The sequence below is a fragment of the Pagrus pagrus genome (assembly GCF_965226575.1).
Source record: "Pagrus pagrus genome assembly, chromosome: 2".
NCBI classification, from domain to species: domain Eukaryota; kingdom Metazoa; phylum Chordata; class Actinopteri; order Spariformes; family Sparidae; genus Pagrus; species Pagrus pagrus.
In genome coordinates, this window is record NC_140186.1 from 32,677,618 (window position 1) to 32,696,463 (window position 18,846).

At 39.9% G+C, this 18,846-nt stretch overlaps 1 protein-coding gene across 1 annotated transcript in view; it reads right to left on the bottom strand.

The window, feature by feature from the left end:
* Positions 1-18,846, bottom strand: part of sorcs3a (sortilin related VPS10 domain containing receptor 3a) — a 281,497-nt gene that overhangs the window by 17,198 nt on the left and 245,453 nt on the right. The window contains exons 19-22 of the mRNA XM_084369166.1: positions 11,783-11,969; positions 8,206-8,339; positions 6,209-6,332; positions 5,566-5,678 (exon numbers count right to left, since the gene is read on the bottom strand). Of these exons, the coding sequence (XP_084225292.1) occupies positions 5,566-5,678; positions 6,209-6,332; positions 8,206-8,339; positions 11,783-11,969 (558 nt within the window). The remainder of the gene's footprint in view (positions 1-5,565; positions 5,679-6,208; positions 6,333-8,205; positions 8,340-11,782; positions 11,970-18,846) is intronic.

The following is an 18,846-nucleotide window of genomic DNA, read 5'->3' on the forward strand; positions in this document are numbered from 1 at the left end:
GAACCTGGTATGCAAATTTCTTTTATACCAATTAACCAAGATTGTATGATAACATGTTCTATTTCCTTGGATAATTAGCAATTTTAACCTGCTGTTGGTGCGAGATGAGATATGAGATCAAATAGAACTCATCCACTGGAGGCCTTGAATATCAGTTGCAAAGTTCATTGCTTTCCATGAAAAAGTTGATGAGAAGTTGATTTGACTCAAAATCCCCAAATATTAACCTTATGTTGGCATTAAGGACAAGTCAAGGGATCACTAAAGTCAGATGGACTCTGTAGTCACCAGTTCATCACAGGGCTGACATACTGAGACAACATTCACATCTATGGACAATAAACCGATTGACCCATTAACCTAGACTTAACCTAAAAAGTTGGCTGTACTGGTGAAGAGGCAAGTGAAAAATACAGAGAAACTGCACTAAATGGGTGAAATCATGGATAACACAGCGACAGACTCAAGGGGCTTTCCCTTTCTTTTTCTGGTTCTTTATTTGTGCACAGATTTGCTTCAGAGCCCATGAACATCTTATTAGAGGGATTTCTCTCACCAAAGGTCTTCTCTGTCGATACTACATGCACGACCAGCCAAAAAGCTGCTGACAAGGGCCAGCTCATGCCAACGGTGTGGGACACACCAAAACAAAAGGGCCACAGATGCATATCGATGGCCAGGACATTTCTTGTTAGGCAGCAACCTCTAATGGCTGTAGTAATTATTACAGCAGCAAAGAAGGAGGTGAGGAGAAGAAGAAGGCAGGAGGTCAGGTAGACCACTATTTGTGTCCAGTGGGAAAGCAAAAGTTGACGGCGACAGTTTCACTTACTGTCGTAGTGAAGTTACTTCACGTACATTAAGTAACATAAATTCAGATTGAGTTTCTTGTGAGGGAAATCTCTAAAACCCAATATGCATTCTAGTCATCTGAGACTAAGTTAATTATCAACACTATAATTGCTGAATTGAAACAGAGTGAAAAGATGAAAATATCACATTACTGTGCATGATTTACCATGCAACTGTTGGATGAGAAAACACTTTTGTGCCTTTGGGGAAGTAATAAGGAGATGATAGTTTGATAGCCTGCATTAACCTTCAAGGAAAACTATGGGGGGGGGGGGTCTGGACTGAGAAACGTTAGGGGAATGTAAAAGGGAGGTTAACTGAGGATAGACAGAGTGGAATGAAATAACCTCCTTTACTGAGTGTGCATCCAAGACCAGAAGAGGCAATGGCACAGAAATGAGCCTAGGTGAGGAGTGCAAAGTCATGACTTGAAAAATTCAGCAACAGAGCTATACAGCACGCCACCTCGGTTAAATGGACCTTGACTTTAACTGCAAGTTGTTTCCTCTCTCATCTACTGTTTTATTGTTGGGGAGTTGTTTACTATGTTGGAAAGCCATCAGTTTTGGAGTGGCCTCTGTCTCAAGCAAGAGTTCTCAACCATAACAAAACAGAGGAAAAATAACCCTTCCAGTCTCCACTTGCACAATATGTTTGTCTTGAAATGAACTTTGTGTCAGCTCCAGCCCCATAAACACATCTACAGCCCTTTCAGATGGGAAGTGGCTGATTTCTCTTGCAGCATAATGTGAAAAGATGAAGACAAAAAAAGTGACACAGCAGCCACAGACCACAAGTGTAATGTGATAAACAAAAAAAGCAACGCATATTAGAACCTGTAACCACTTCACCCTCTGTTCCATTTTGATACTTTACTTCAAGGGAGGCTCTGAGAGGATGCTTTTTGTAATCCAAGTTTTATGACCACTGGTAGAACTGTCTAATGTGGATTGTAGCAGCAGTGAAACTCTGCATGTACCTGCTCAGACATCCTGAAAAAAACTTTAAGTACAGTGGGGCTTCCTAATAAAATACTAGGTGTCCTTATTCAGAAATGAGCAAGCAAGACACGAGGGATAAAAACTGATTCAGACCAGAATCAAGATTCTCCTTTTCTATCATGTTGATGATGAAATTAGAATTATTATTTTTGATTATTGTACATAAGAGTTTCTAAGTTTCTATAAGCTTTTCAGGCAGAACAGAGATTTAGTCTGAGCCATGAACATGGTGCAGTCAAGTGCTGGTGGTGATAAAATGGAGGAGTAAAGTAGCTGGCAGCTTTTGTATTGTTTTTTAAACTCATATTGTGGCTCCTCCTCTACAGGATGTAATAATTAGTAACTAATGATTTGCTTTGTGTAGGCCTATACAAATAAACAAATGTTCAAATCTGCATTTTCTTGGCCCCGGCATGGGTGCGCAACGTAGACATGAAGTATTATCATGTGCATTAAGCCGCCTTGCATAATCAAGAAATCCAGGAATGTGAGAAGGTTGTCTATGACCAAAACGACACAGAACAAACCATAAAAAAGTCAGTAAAATTATGTGCTCTGTGTTGTTCTTCTGTGTTACGACATGATGACGTATGTACAAGAGGTAAACGTGCTCAGGCCTGGTTGCGGCTGGAGCAATGTGAGTGCAGGCCAACGGAGGACTGGGGAGGAGGGACAATTTGCTTTGGCACAGTAAGGAGCAACTGGGCCTGGGCCATGTGTGAGTGTGCCCTAAGTCAGAAGGCTGAAGCCTCATAGCTGATTCCTGAGAATGTGGATTAAACAGGCTTCGATTTTGAAAAGAACAAATTTCAGTATTAAGAAATCTAAAGTCATATATTGATAGAACAAGGTCTCAGCAATCATGCAGAATTCCAGTGTAACCTCCTGAGTATTTTACTTTTTTCATTAAATATACTTTTTTCACTTAATATACTTTTTTCATTAAATATACTTTTTTCCCATCATTACTTTCTTTTTGTCAACACTGTCAGACATCATTAAACGATAATAATTCTTAGTTATTTAGTCTTACATAGATTCAGCGCTTCAGTACACATATATTCTGTTAAATGTTCATAATTGTTAATTTTTGTTAATTTTTTTGCAGTTGTTAGTTTTCCATACTACTTCACATGTACTCAATCATTATTGAATGTACAAAATAAGAATTTTGGACATAAAAAAATTTTTTTTTATTTAAAAGAGAGAATTACATTAATATATCAACAGCAGTGGAGGAAGAGATTGAAAATAAATCAATTTTATACAAAAAAATTGTCCATTTGACGGTGTTGACTCAGACCTGACAGCCTTGACAAATAGCAGCAGGTGGTGACTGAGGCCTAATTACGACAAACAATGCCAAAAAACTTCAGCACTCAAGTCAATGTTTCAGTGAATAACAACTTTATATAACAATTTGGTGCTACAAATACATTATTTCCTTGCACATTTTGTCCTTCTGTAAGTATTCTGTAAATCAATGTTCTAAATTCTGCTCTGATGCACTGAATCCATTCATGCCCTTCATCAGGGCATGTCCTCATATGGACTCTATGACTTCAAACATGTTGGTTTATTGATGATTTCATGAAGGACTTTAATCATTATTATTATCAGAGTGCCTCTGAATCCTTTTTAGATTAGACAATTTTGTTAAGTATACTAAAAAGTATAAGCATACAATGTGTACAGGTTCACATACACAAGTTGGCTATGCTTGCAAAGCACTAAAATGTGTATTTTTGAATATGCCTTTTACAGAGAAATGTGTATTTTTTTACACTTATTTGTTTTCATAGTTGTTCTATAGTTCTGTATATTTAATTTACAGACTTGCTGCAGAACTGTGCTGTTTTCTAACAGTTTGGACTATTGCCAGTTTATGTGATGGCACATGTGGACAAGTTACAGTCAGTGTGTTTGTAAAAGAGGCACTCAGCCACAGTGAACAGGAGGGAAAATTACAGCAACCAATAACTCTTTCAACGCTTATATGGACACAGATGAGTATATTTTAAGACACACTTGAAAATGTGAAACTATCCTGAAACCACACCTTTAATTGCACCATGTGCACCACATAAGGGAAACATGAATTACCAAATTTCATACTTTCCAGACGTATGGTAGATTTGTATGATTATGGATGATATTGTGTTGGCAAATAACTGCCAGAAGATTGTAGCTAGGTACTCCAGTTTGTGTCCTCTAGCAGGCTGTGTCTCCTCCTCCCTTGTCTGTCTGTTTGTGTGTGGGTGTGTGGGTGCATCTGTGTGTCTCCTGGGCGTGGCTACCTGATCTGGCACCTGGCTCATCTCAACATCTGTCTGCAATCTTCTCATCAACTCCCAGCTCAAGCAATGCTGTTTCATATCAGAGTCGCGACACCCTTTGACCTCGCCACCACGCAGTCACGTGGTTCATGGAGCTCTAAATAGTTCCAAACAGCGCTGTTGCCCGAAAACATGGGGACAGTTTTGAAATACTCTTTATTTGTAGATTTTATGTTTAATTGAATGTTTTGAATCATCTGATGGGAGTCATAATTACTTTAACTTGCTGTTAATTGTGCCTCTATGAAAGATTTTGCACACTCAGATTAAAATATAATCAAATAAATTATTATTAATATTTTTAATATTATGGATAAGATAGCCAAAAAAGAGATCAATGTTATTTTAAGGCCATATCACCAAGCCCTGATAGAGACCATAGTCTGGAAATACTAATATTTTTAAGTTCTCTCTTTTTTCATTTAACATACTTATCCACAGATAATTGGAATAAAGGCTTTTAAAGTAGATTTGAGCTCAGCCTCCTCTACAAGAGAGTTGAGGCACTTGCATCAATAACCCTGGAGATTAAATTTAAGAGTGAAACCTACACCCTCCATTGAGTGAGTTCAGACACAAAACTAGTGTGGTTGTTAAAATTGATTCAGTCTAAATCATTTAGCAGAAACTGGTTCCTTCTGTTCTTGAGGAATAAGGAATAAGTCTCATTTTAGCAAATTCTTCAACTTTAAATTGCATTACAGTCCAGGAAAAGGGAAATCAATAGGCTCAAAAGCATGGCAAGTCTGGGTTACCTTGGTTATTCATGAAATCTTCTCCCATTTAACTATTCCTCAACAGCACCCACCTGCAGCTCTAACACTCAGTATGTTGGTAAGATGGCCGAGAGCACAGCGCAACCAAATGCAGGCTGCTATTCATGAGCTGTGAATGGGGAGATGAGTGGCACTTAATGATGGGTAAGCTTCCCACACACACTGAGAGCACTTGCACCCCACCTACATTCAAGCAGGCCATCGCACACACGCAGACACATACGTCAGACGCTGTGACAGCTATTGTCACTCGTAGGTCCCTTACTAGACCTTGTGCTTGAAGTCCTGAGATCATTTTATTAGTGACTTTAAAAAATAAGGAATGAGCGCTCATGAAGCCATCTTGGGAGAGAAGGAAAGCAGAGGCATCTTCACACCTGTCTGATGATGAATCACAGGAAGGCCTAAGGGTGTTCACTTGCCGCACCAATGAGCCCAGAGTACTGGGCAGCAAAGGTAATAGGAGTACAGGAAATAATTGTGAAATATCAGGGAGAGAGAGTTAGAAGGAAATAAAAAGAAAGTAAGGAAAGGAGCTGAAGACGGACAAAAAGATGGAAAGAAAGAGCAGGAAGGACAAAGAAAATGAAAATCACTCACTTGGAGCACAGCCTTCTTAATTACTCTCCCCACATCCTGTCTCCATTCGGGTATGTCGGGGTTGAACTCGTCCAGATTAGGGGAGAAAGATAAAAGTAGCGATTTGAAGAATTCTGTCGAGGAGAGTCAGGAGAGAATCAGCCATTAATTCACTCGGATCCGGGGGCATTATTCTCAGTGTGCAGTGCCAACTGTCATTTTGCTCAAGTTGAGTTTCAGGTAGTTAACACTTGATGAAAAGAAGAGGGTTTTTCATATCACTGGCACTTCCCTTTAGCTAAATGTACCAGATGCACTTCTAGATAATTAGAAAATGTCACAGCTTTATGCCGGCCCATCTACTGGTAATAACTCATTGCATTTTTACAGATACTTGCTGCTCAATCACTTCATTTCAAATGAAGATGTATTCTTTAGAGGTTCTAACGGTAATGTGATCTATTTTACTCAAGGAGGAGATGTTTCATTTCAGAAACAATTTACACCCTGCGGATTCAGAATATGACATCTGACTTTTTAAAGTCGGTTTGGTGAACATATAAAAAAAAAAAAAAATGATGGAAGTCATACAGATTTACGAATGTTGTTTACTGTGTTGTTGCTGTTACGGGCTCAAGGACACAATTAGAAAACAAATACTGACCTTTGACTGCTATGGCCTTTGTATCCTGCAGTATGGTGTTGGCTGCAGCCACTTGGACTGTGATGGTGTGCATTCCCTCAGTGGGGAAGGTATAAGAGATACTCCCATCCAGCGTTATCACTGGCTGCAAGCACAAAAAAGATACAGTTACTATTTAATGTCTCACTTAAACATGTGGCACCATTCTTTTCCAGTACACCATGCTTTATGCAACACACATTTTTAGCTACCTTGCCTTTATCAGGGTGTTGTCTAAGATTGAGTCTGGTTTCTATGTCCAACAGTGGTGTGATTTACAGATTATCAAAAGCCGTGACTTGTTTTAGAGCAATATGAAGTTTAGTTAAAGGCTAAATCCCATTTCCAATTTTTACCCCTACCCTCGTTTTCCAGTGCTCCCTTGCCCCTCAGAACAGAGTAACAATGGGATGTGGTTGAAATCTCTCTCATGAATTAGGACAACCCTTCAAGACCCTTATACAGTATGTCATCAGTGCTCATTGATGGCATTTATGTAAAAGGACGCCACCGGACATTTACAGTATGCTGTCTTCAGCTGATTTCTCTAACATTACTGTGGCAATCCTGGTATTATCACGATGCCATTTGCCATTTATCTGATGGAGATAGAGAAGCATGGATGCTTGCAATTCATTCACAACTCCACACCATCAATCAAGGCATCAAATAAGAATGAACACTGCTTCATTACCTGGCCACTAGCAGTGCTTTATAGGCTAACATTAGCAACCTGTGCTCCTACCTCCCAGTCTGCACTGATATTAGAAGGGTTGTACCAAGAGACGCAACTTAACTGTTGAAATATAAAATGTCGGACTGCCAAGCACAAATTAGCAGTAATTATTTAATGATTGCTAACTAGCTATTCAGCTACCTAGACATCAGCACACTAGTAGCACCTGATTTATTTGGTGATTGGTTGATTTATGTTCCCACAAGAATCAATCAAATTTGTCATAAAGCAAGATACTTTCTGGTTTATGACCAAAAAACAAAAAAACTGAAATGGCTTTCCCATCTATCTGCAGTCCATTGCGTTGCATGCTAACATGTTAAACTGAGGTGGTGGACATGATAATCATCAACGTGTTAATGGTGTCTAACTACAGCCTCACAGAACTACTAGTTTGCTTCAGACTCATTAGGTGCTTTCAGACAACTAGTGGAGGTGTTGCTGGCCGAGGTTGGCAGTAGCAGTGAGGAGACTTGCTGCATCAGAGTTTATGATATTTAAACTTTTTTTCAACTTGCTGCCATAAACTACAGTCAGGGAAATAATCGGAGCTGATTTTGCTGCTACCTGGGTTCTGAGAATTACACACCTCCGCGCCAGCAGACAGATCAATGCAAAGAAACAGAGTATGGGAGCAACGTCAGGTTCAGAGTAAGATTATTCTGTCAGGGACAATAAATAACATTTATTATAGTTGCCATATTGATCATGTGATGTTGCTAACCATTTTGTTTTATTTAAGCTACAGCCTGCTCTGTTTAGCTGTATGATAAGCTCATATTAGTTGAGGAGCAGCAGTCTGTGGTGTACAGGCTGGTAGTGGCACCAACTCACTGTTTGAAAACACCTTCAGTTTTGATGAAAACTAAGTTAGGGTGAAAGTATATAGTTATCTATAGATCATGACTGAGCAAACTGGACACAACCTTGGATCCCTCCCTGATGAAGTCAAGATGAGGTAAAAGGTTTTTTGAATACAATAAAGAGTTTTGCTGCATTCTTTTTAATTTGGGTGAACTTTTATTAAAGCTCACACTGTATGTTCTTTACTGTGTGTATGTTTCCAAAAGTTAGATATACTTCTCAAGCATATCATGGCTATTTTTTACCAGGTGGAAAACTGCCATCTACCAGGTGAAATAACTCGATGACAGTGGTTAACTTAATAAAAGTCAACACACCAGTATGCAATAGAAACCAAGACTGAACTGTGTATTAATGAGCCTTGTACTGGAAGAATTACCTCAGTGTTGTTGCCTAGCCACCAAAAGTAAGTGACAGTGCGTGAGTGGCTGGGTAAGACCACTGCTGTGATGTTCACCTCCTTGTTCCTTATGACCACGAAGGGAGCAAGTAGCTGCACATGCTCCACTGGGCCTAAGAAGGAAACACCACAGAAAAGGTGATATCATGCATGGCTACTTCTGAGCAACATGTGACTTGAGTAACAACATCAACCAAATAAACAAATTTAACAGTAAAATACTTATATTGCTTCTCTGGGAAAGTTTGGCAGGGTGCCAGGGTGGCAATGTGTGAAGTCCATGACAGGTTCTTAGTGATGGTAATTCCCAGGAACCTTAAACTGTTCTCCTCCTCTCCCTCGATGCCTGAACCACTTCAACTGGCCACTTTCGATGAGAAGGAGCAGCAGCTACTTCTACCTCCCTGCAGATGACCAAACTTCTCACCCTATCTCTAAGGCTAAGCCCAGCCACCCTATGGAAGACACTATATATGGCCACTTGTATCCTCAATCTCGCTCTTTCGGTCACTACCCACAGCTCGTGGCCATAGGTGAGGGTCGGATTGAGATAGACTGGCAAATCGAGAGCTTTGCCTTCTGGCTCAGCTCCCTCTTCACCACGACGATCCGGAGCTGCAAAGAGCAGTAAAGCAAGTTGAGGTTCCTGAACCAGACACTTTCCTCCACACGGCTGCACCTCAAGATCCTGTCCATGAAAATCACAAACAGGATCGGAGACAAGGGACAATCCTGGTGAAGTCCAACACCCACTGGGAACAGGCTTGACTTAGTCCCGAGTACACGGACACAGCTCTCACTCTGGTCATACAGGGACTGGATAGCCTGTAGCAAAGGGCACGGTACCCCATACCCACAGTACTCCCTGGGGGGACACAGTTGTAGGCCTTCCCCAAGTCCACAAAACACATGTAGATTGGTTGGGCAAACTCCCATGTCCTTCCCAGCAAGACTGCAAGGGTAAAAAGCTGGTCCGTTGTTCCACGACCAGGACAGAATCCGCATTGTTCCTAATGACTCCGAGGTTGGACAATCGGCCGCAGCTTCCTTTCCAGCACCCTGGAGTAAACTTTCCCAGGGAGGCTGAGCGGTGTGATACCTCTTGAAAAACTTGATTTGTTGCATTCATTTAGGAAGAGCAATATAAAGATGTTTTGAGATCCAGTCTATCCTATACAATTTACTGACAAAACATTTAATTTAAAGGCATGCCAAACAGCAAATTTCATCCCCTGGAACTGATCATCAAGTAGTTGGCTTGAGTAATTTAAAACGACAGGTTGAAAGTAGTGTTAGTAAGAATGTTAAATGTTAAAAAGTCCTAGTGGATCTGTGAGATAATGTTGGCAAAAAAAGTCACCATTCTAACGATGGAAATATGTTGACGGCATCATGTATTTTTGACATGATACCTTCTGGGTAATGCTGCGAACCTCCCCACTAAGAACCTAATAGGAGCTGACAGGACGCTAGGTTGCTTTACAATCTCAGGGATGAAGTTTCCCACCATGGACAGATGTAACACACTACTTTCATGGAAAAACTCCAATGAAAGGGTTTGTGTAGTGCTGCGACTGGGCTGGGATGTTCGTCTCGCTGAGGCTTCTGTTAGCGCTCATCCTCTTTAACCAGAACTAATCTTTATCCCCACTTTGAGATGCTCTGTGTGTGTGCGTGCGTTTATGTGCATGATGTCTGTGTATGTGTGTGTGTGTGTGTGTGTGTGTGTGTTTTGTTTGTGTGTGTGTGAATGCAATAGGGAGAGAGACTCATTTGGTATTAAATATGTTCAGTTGAGAAGTCATTGTAGTAGGTTTTGGCATTTCTCCTGAACGCATAACATGCACTTTGAAATAAATTATTGCCCTGAGAAATGTATAAATACAATACACAGTGGCTAATGTTTCAGGAGGGCAAGAGGTCAAATTAAGATGGATTGTAGAACTTAATGAAAGAGTAATGAACAAGACAAAAACAAATTGAAAAGAGCTTATATGATTCCCTTGGAAAAACTGTTTTATTGCTGTTTGAATAGAGCTGGAAAGCTAGACAATCCTGTATTCTGTCATGTGTGCTGCTGTGGTAAATCAGCTAAAATAAGCCATTGTTCTACCATTTCATCCTCAGATAACTGGCAATTAGCTGCAGTGGCCTTAAAGGCCCACTTCTCTGTCTCTCTTTCTGCCCCCAGTGAAACCTTGCATAAGCAAGTTAGTTATGACCTTTCTCCAAAAAGTTGTTTGTATTTATCACAGCTGCTATGTTACATAATCCTGTGTATAGGTCAGTGCAGTTCACCTCAGATGAGTTTAACATGGATGAGTATATTTTAGCACCTGAAGCTAGGCAACAGATAATATACAAATATATAAATCTAAGAACATATAGCTGCTTTAGCTAGTTTTGCTTAAATAGTCTGAAATCAGCACAATGCATTTAAATTAAACTGGAGGTTGTGAACCCAACGGTGAAAAAACACTTAATTGCGTTTTTTTAAAGTTAAAACTGATGCAGTAATGGAACAATCCTGTAATAAATCATCCCTTCATGAAGATTCAGTTTATGTTGAAGCTGTTTTAAAAAGCTGTTGTTTCAGCTGTAAGATCACTTTGGAGGCTGCAGTTTGTGGTGCTGTTCTGGCTTTACACAGAGAGGTGTTTCTGTCATGTCGCCTACCCTCACTGTAGGGCTGGGTGGTATATCTATTTTTTAAACACGACATATGATAAGACAATACATTTATATCAATACAGTTTGATGTATTACACAACCAATTTCTTACATAAACCTATGCCGGTTTTCATTTCTCCTCTCTCACACTGTCCCTCTGTGTTCAGACCCAGATCCAGTCACTCACAAATGCTCCAACAATATTGAGATAGCAATCTATTTTTTGTCTATCTGTTTATTTAGGGCTGTGCATAGGGATATATATGTTGCACGTGCTGCACAGAAGTCTGTCTGTGTTATGAATGTAATTACTGCAGTACCAGCTGTGAGATACAGCTTTGTGCTGTACAGAGTTGTTTGTTTAGGAGAAGTGAGGGTTTCTGTGATTGTTTGTGTGTGCATCGCTATTTGACTTTGTGGTTGTAATCTGTTGTGTTATGGTAAGATGGCCCCTGGGTGTGGGCAACAGATGTATTTATAAAAATGCAGCGCAATGACAATACAGACACGTCATACATAAAACCTACAGTACATAATGCAGACTCTCTCTCTTGCTCTTTCTGTCAGTTGATGCTGTGTGAATGAATAATAATACCAAAAAAGTAAAGATATTGAAAGCAATCTGTTTTTTGACAGTTACAGCATTAACAGTAAATGGATATATACGTTAAATGCTTTTTTTTAATACCAAAACCTCAAATTGGCAGCAACTATTTCAGCCTCACGTAATGCTGGTATCCACTTCAGACTGCTGAGTGTCACATAGTCTGTTTAGTTCATTGCTTTGAGCTCACATAATAACTAAAGGTGACTCAGAAGCGTGTATCAACAATTTGGTCAACTCTTCTCTTCTCTCACCTGGACTGTATTTCGCAGCAGAACTTACATGTGACATGCAGGAAGAGTGTGGTTGTGTCATAACCCAGTGTGTTCTCTGCCAGCGCTGTGACACGGAATATTCCAGCAGACTTGTAGATGTGTTTGATCCCCTCCTCAGTCCAGCTCAGGTTGGAGTAGGACACGGCTGTGCCATCACCAAAATCCAGCTGGATGTTAGTCTGCAAGGAGTCACCCTGAAACAGCACAGCAGGACTTCAGTCAGCTACAGATTAATACTATGCACTAGCTGACATCACTTTTTCACATGATACCACCCTCACCACCAGAGAAGGGCCAAACACAATCATCAGGTGGCTGTTGTGAAGGGAGAGAGAGTAACCATACAGAGAGGAAACCAAGCAGAACAGTAAAGGATGTTGGAAAGGACAGTCTACTCCATATGTAGTCCAGAACAATGAGCGGTCTGATGACACTGAAATATGGAAATAAATAAATAGAGCTTCCTGACACATAAGGGGGGTAAGGACATAACATCCATATACAGTAAGACTGATATATAAGACAGAGAATACCACATTACTATATAATGTTTTGGCTAGGTTTTTCTGAAACTTGATCAAGTCTCAGTCATGCTCAGGCTCACACTCTTGTGAATACAAATAAAGTAGCAATCCAACTATTACTACACAGCACCCAAAATATTAATAAAGGTAGTAAAAAAAAATACTAACCTATAACATACACACTTTTGGTGGACAACATCCCTGTTTAAGAGTAACTGATGTTTTAGGAGACACTAATTTCTAATTTCTATAGCAGCTATAGTCAGTATTTACTTATGAATCCATTGTATCAAATGGAAACGTGTAATATGAGCGGTGTTACAGCGACAAAAGTGAACATAGTGGAGCTTTTAGCAGCTGAAGAGCCGTAGAGTTGGTGTAAACCAAAATCAGAGCTAAGAGACAGTGATTATTGGATTTACTTTATATTAGATGGCCAGAAAAAAGACTGCAAAATTATTGCATATGTTGCTCCATCACTGCTGGATGTTAAAATAAGCAACACTTTCCTGAAAGGTCTACCAAATAAGGTTGGTAATATGTTGATGTTACGTTCACAGCCTGTTTCTGCTGGTCCCAGGTAGCCAAAAAATCAGCTATGGTAGGTTTAATGACATTAAGGTTTTTTTAAAAGACAAATATATCAATCAGGCACTATCTGATTCATGACCTCAATTCACATGAAAAATTCAAATAAGACAAAAACACGTCCTCGTTGTCTGCTGGAATTTTCTAGACTAAAAGTACAATATAATGTGAACATTATCACCTGTTTGGCATAGTAAAAACCTAAAAGAAGTTTTTCAGATAAAAATAATACCCCGAAACACTGCAAATTCACGTGGGCTTCAATTACCACACCATAATTCCCAAAGCACTCTATGAGAGTTAATAAGAGAGAGCAGCTATTTTTAAAAAGTACACTTGACCACTCTACACTGAACCACTAAAGACCTTTTCATACCACCACATGGTAACCAGCCTGACAACCGCCTACCCGCAGGAGGGTTTCATTGGAAACCCAAGTGTTTTTAAAAGTGCCTGCTGCCGCTGCAGTCTACGGCTGCAATGACAGGCAGGTGCTTCTGTGAGCGTCATAGCGTTAGCACAACCCACCCAGAAGTCCACAGCATGTTTTGACATGTACACTAGCTTGCAAATCTCTGTAGGGGAGAAGTCGAGCCAGTGCCACGCTTTATCAAGTTAACCTTAAACAAAAGTAGTCATGTGCCCACATCATGTTGGACTGAAGCACATGGAGCAAACCAGAGCAAATAAAGAATCAATGAGTGTTGTAATGCCAAGTAAATTTGTCATGTTTCTAAAGTCATCAATCCTGTATCTTAAATAAAATAGATATGTTTATATTATTACATGTTTACTTCATTTAGTGCAAGCTACAAAACAGCTTACACACACACACACACACACACACACACACACACACACATATTCCGTGTGTCACTTGTACAGGTTCATGCTAATGTTTGATGACTATTAGAAGGCTTACAATGCTGATGTTATAAATACCTAATTGTTGACTGTCATGTTTAAGCTACACAAAATTATGCTGTTCACAAGAGCACATTTAGGCATACACTCTCTCTGTAGCCAACACACAAATATTACAGTTTAATCTTTACTGAAAATGTTAAGTTAGTATGTCTAAGAAAGCACACACAAGGGTTTACTCAAAAGTATGAAATGTTTATTATTATTATAAGTTCAAAATTATCTCAGCATTAACGGTGGCTGTTACCCCTAGACTGGCCCCTGGTCATTCTGAAACCATCATACTTAGATAACTTGCTTTAATTTCCATGGGTACACAACAACCTGAGGTACCTATTGTTTAAAACAAATACACTTTTATTTTGCAATAAAGTAATCAAATGTAAAAGTGTCTCATCTTGCCAGGTTCTCCCCTATAAGAACATCTATGTACAATAATGTGAGGGGAAAAAAATATTTCTCTGACGCTGTAAATAATTCCCCTTGAAAATAAGCTTCAATCATTGGTTCCACAATTTAATGTTCAATTATAATGGGTTTTTTATATATAATATGTCAGGCCTAGAAGTTATAACTAATAAAATCAAAATGCATGTAATTTGTGTTTTGCTCCAGGTACTCGGACACCAACATTGTCAGCACGTTAATGTTTGCCTCTGACTCACGATGACTATTGACTATGCTATTTCTGCGATGCCTGCCACCTTCTATTAGAATAACCAACACCAGACGACTACTGCCAGAAGTTCAGCACAATGAACTCTGAGCGGCAGATCAAAATCTGTAAGCATTCAAGTGGGGGGCAACCGCTTCTTAGTCCTACTGCCGCAGTGGTAAACCACTTCCCCTTCCTCAGGGAAATGACTGGAGCGGGAGAGTTGCTGTGCTGCAGTATGAAAAGTCCTGAGGGTTGAACAGGCAACAATGGATCACTCAGTTGGGTTTCAAAATTTCAAAGTTGAAAAACACGACTAAAAGCCAAGTCTGAAGTAAGCTGCACATAGCCCACCACATCTATACACACTCTACACAATATTCACCTTTGTAATGCTAGTAACATGTAAGAAGTTAATAAATGTAGTTTTATGGTTCATCAGTGTGATTTTTCATGTGTTTGCTGTGTGTTGCTGATGTGTTTGCCCTTTGCAAATGCATGTTCACTTTCATCAAAGTTTATAGTTACAGTATATGATTATAATCCTTAAATATATTCACATAGTTAGATACATTACATCTTATATCTCTTTCAGACCAAAAGCACTAATGTGTCTTACAACTGCTGGTTTCACAAGTTTGACTAGTGACTATTTTAGCAGAAAACAATTTGTTTCATAAAACACGCAGTCATGCTTTTTTGCTCAAACTTGGCAAAAATACTCATTTGCAAAACAAACAGTTGAGCAAACATTAATAAATTAGTGAGAAATACTGAAACTTTTTTCAAGGAGTCCTTGCAAGCAGCTGATTTGTTTAGAAATTAATTTATGAATACAATAATTATCACAGCTTTGGCTTTTAATGATCTCCATGCTTGTCGGTCTGTATTTTGTGGCCTTAAATTGTTATTGTCAAAGTTATTTTATTTCTTAATGTCATTAATGATGTCAGGTGTTGGATTGCTTTATTTGTGTGTCAGAAAGAGGAGGACAGAGACTTGTAAGTAAAGAGTGTGCGTCTGTGTATATGCACACCATCCCACCATGTTTGCCTTTGCATGGTGTGTGAGTTTTCAGCTTCCTGCACAGTCTCCTCTGGGAATCACATCTGGCTCTATCCGAGGATCAGCACACAGCGAGAGTGTTGGTTGCTCCAGCTGCCACGGCGACCCAATCTGCTCTCATCCCCCCCAGGCCTGCGGAGGCAAACTCCCCGTCTCCCCTTGGCACATTGTAGCGCTATGCTGCTGGGATCATCATTTGTAACACTACATTAGCATGCGAGCTTCACCAAAACGAACAATGAAACCAAATAAATACACCAATTGTTAGTTTTCGCTTTCCTGCTCTTTTGCTCCTTCCATCCCTCGCTACCTGAGTCCGGTCTTTGTGTGTGCTTCCGAGCGTGAAAACACAGGAGGTTTGGTCAAGACATCTGGGGATATTTCATGTCACTTTGCCTGAAAAATGATATCTCGGAAAAGTGTCTGGAGAGAATAGAGAACAGCTAAGAACAGGGTCTGACAGTGCAGGCATTGTTAAGAGCTGTAATGAGCTGGCGTACAAACAACACGCGGGCTTGGTGGCGCCGGTGTCACTCAGCTCTTCTCTGTGTCTGCTGTCCATTCTGTGTTCATGCTTGCTCTCTATATCAGCCACAATGGGATTCACTAATCTGCATGAGACTGATGCTAGCCCGTCTCTCTAAATGTCACTCTTTGTGTGCGTGTATATCCCAGGGCTCAACAGATCCAAACACATCATGGCTGGAGCCTTGAGGCTGGGACATCAGTGCTGGTTGGCAATGAAAGCACTGTTGTACGGCTTGACAAGGGGTTGGAGACACAGGGCCAGCATTTGTTCAGGTACGTGTCAAACCTGAAACCACACTGTCAATGTGAAGGGTGACAGCAAAAGGCGCTGTTGCTGTGAATAATTCTGGAAAGTCATTTTGGTTATAGACAGTAGACGGAGCAGAATCTGTGTTGTAGGTCAGCAATTTGGTTTAATCTATACCCTGTAATATATTGTTAACTGTAAAATTAGAAACTTTTTCTATGATCGACAGCTTTATATGATGTGAGAGGTAAAACAGGTGAGAAAAAAAGTCTATTCTAACAATGACTATTGAAACAAGGTAAATTATCCTGTGTAAAATGTCTTTGTTTAAGGCTGCTTTAAAAAATATGTTTTACTTTGACAATAAATCAAATGACAACATGTGATGTGAATGTGAATTATCATCCAAGTCTACAGGTCCTCTCAGGTCTAATAAGCCTTTTAGGCTCCATTGGTCATTGTTTTGTTTTTTGTGTCTCATGTACAGAGAGAAATGGTGTTTTGATATATTGTTGATATATGGTATCGGCAAAAATTGCAAGTTATTGTCACAAAAAGAATTGTTGCAGTGTAGAACTTTATGTGAAGTATACTTTAAACAAAAGATAAAGATCCCTATGTGCAGGAATAAAACCATAAGCCCTTGAGACCGGCAAGTTTAGTTGCGTGAGCCATGTCAAATTGAGAATGACGTTCAGTTTTTGTTACGCTGTCCTGTCCAAGGGATGTTCTTTTGCTAAAATGTCCTCCATTTATGCTAAATTTTCTTTTGGCTGGATGATCATGAAAAACTTTTGTGCCTCGGTAGGGGAACCTTTCATTGAAGTAGAAATAGTTTGGCAAGTTTCAGAGAGAAGCCAGAATATTTGGTTTAAGACTGAGCTGCAAAATTACTTCTAATTTTGTAATGAAATGAATTGAACTAAAATGTTTGCTGCAACTGTACCTTTATAAATAACGATTTAGTTTCCTTTTGCTATTTCAATTAGGACCTGAGCACCAACTGATGCGAAGACCCTATTGGAACTGAAGAAATTATTAGGGCCTCAGCACCGACCAGTATCAGACACAATTGAAATCCAAAGGAGGGCCCGAGCACCAAAACAGTGCGAGGCAGTACGGGTGCAATGTAGTCAATAATTGATCAAATCTAAAATTTAAACACAATGTACACAATCTCTCCAGGATACAATGTTGGCATGGCACGGGGTTTGGATATTCTTCTTAGTCTTACTCCATGTAACAAGAATGATTACTTAACAGGCAGTGAATGCAATGTTTACTCTTCATGTTTCTCCCATTTACTAATTTCTGCTGATAGCCAAACATCTAAAATCTTGGCTGTGTTTGAAAATGAACGCTGCAGCACATATTTTAGATAGGAATCCTCAGTAGTTGTGCCTGTCATGTTCGATCACAATGTTCATCGGCAGGAGATTCCATCTAGCTTTCCCACTGGGGCAGAAATACATTTTCACAAAAAGATAACATGAGCAAGAACATCTGTAGAACATTTTCTCCCAAATGTGACGAGAGTGTGAAACAGAGAAGTGGCTGATAAAAATTCAAACTGACAAAACAATTGTAAGGCAGATCAGAGGGAGTTTATATTAACCAAGAAGGAACCGCCGTCTGAGTCTTTTGAACCTGTAACCCATTTGATGAAAATTGAAATTCGGGATGCTGTGTGTGTCCACACACAGGGAACAAGAAATGGAATAACAAATCTATATCAAGCTGAACATAAATAAGATAATTGAATAGTTATACATGCATGTTTTCAAGTTTTAACACCTTAAGGGCACAATTAAAAAGCTATAATAAAACCTAAAATAACAGCTGAAAGATCTCCTGAATTTTTCAGTAGAAATGTGTCTCTCTGAGGAAAGTACAAAAATGAAGCAGGCTCTCACCAGTGTCTCCAACTTGAGCACCGAGCTGGCAGTGCTTTAGTTGTTTGAGCATTGCCAACAAAAGGGAAGCCAAATCTGATTAATGACTACACTGAACCAAGAGGGAAGCCAGTTTATCCACAGGCAGGAAGTCAGTGCTCACTCTGTGTCACCTTCTGTTTCGATCAGACGCACTTGTTGATTTAAAAATGAAACAACATGGGATCTACAGACAGTATGAAGTTTTTGCAGGCTTCAGTTTGGCAAAATGCAGGGCCTTAGCCAGGAGCCAAACAAAAACAAATGGTGCTATATTTGTCATCTGTGTTCATGATCATGTCAAATCAATCAGTTATGACCCCCCCATCATGTAAATGTGAGCTGCAACCTTGCAAAAATACTGCTCAGGAATGGCCTGAGGGCATTTCAAAGAGCTCAAGACATTGACCTGGTCTCCAGATTCCCAAGATCCTGATCTGATCGAGCATCTGTGGGATGACTCGGACAAGTCAGATCAACAGAGGCCCAATCTCACAACCCATAAGAGTCAACTAATGCCCAGGTGCCAGAATCTACAAGACCCTACCAGAGTCTGATCCATGGTGGAGCCTGTCCGGCCAAGTTGGCGCCTCAAGCTCTTTGTCACTT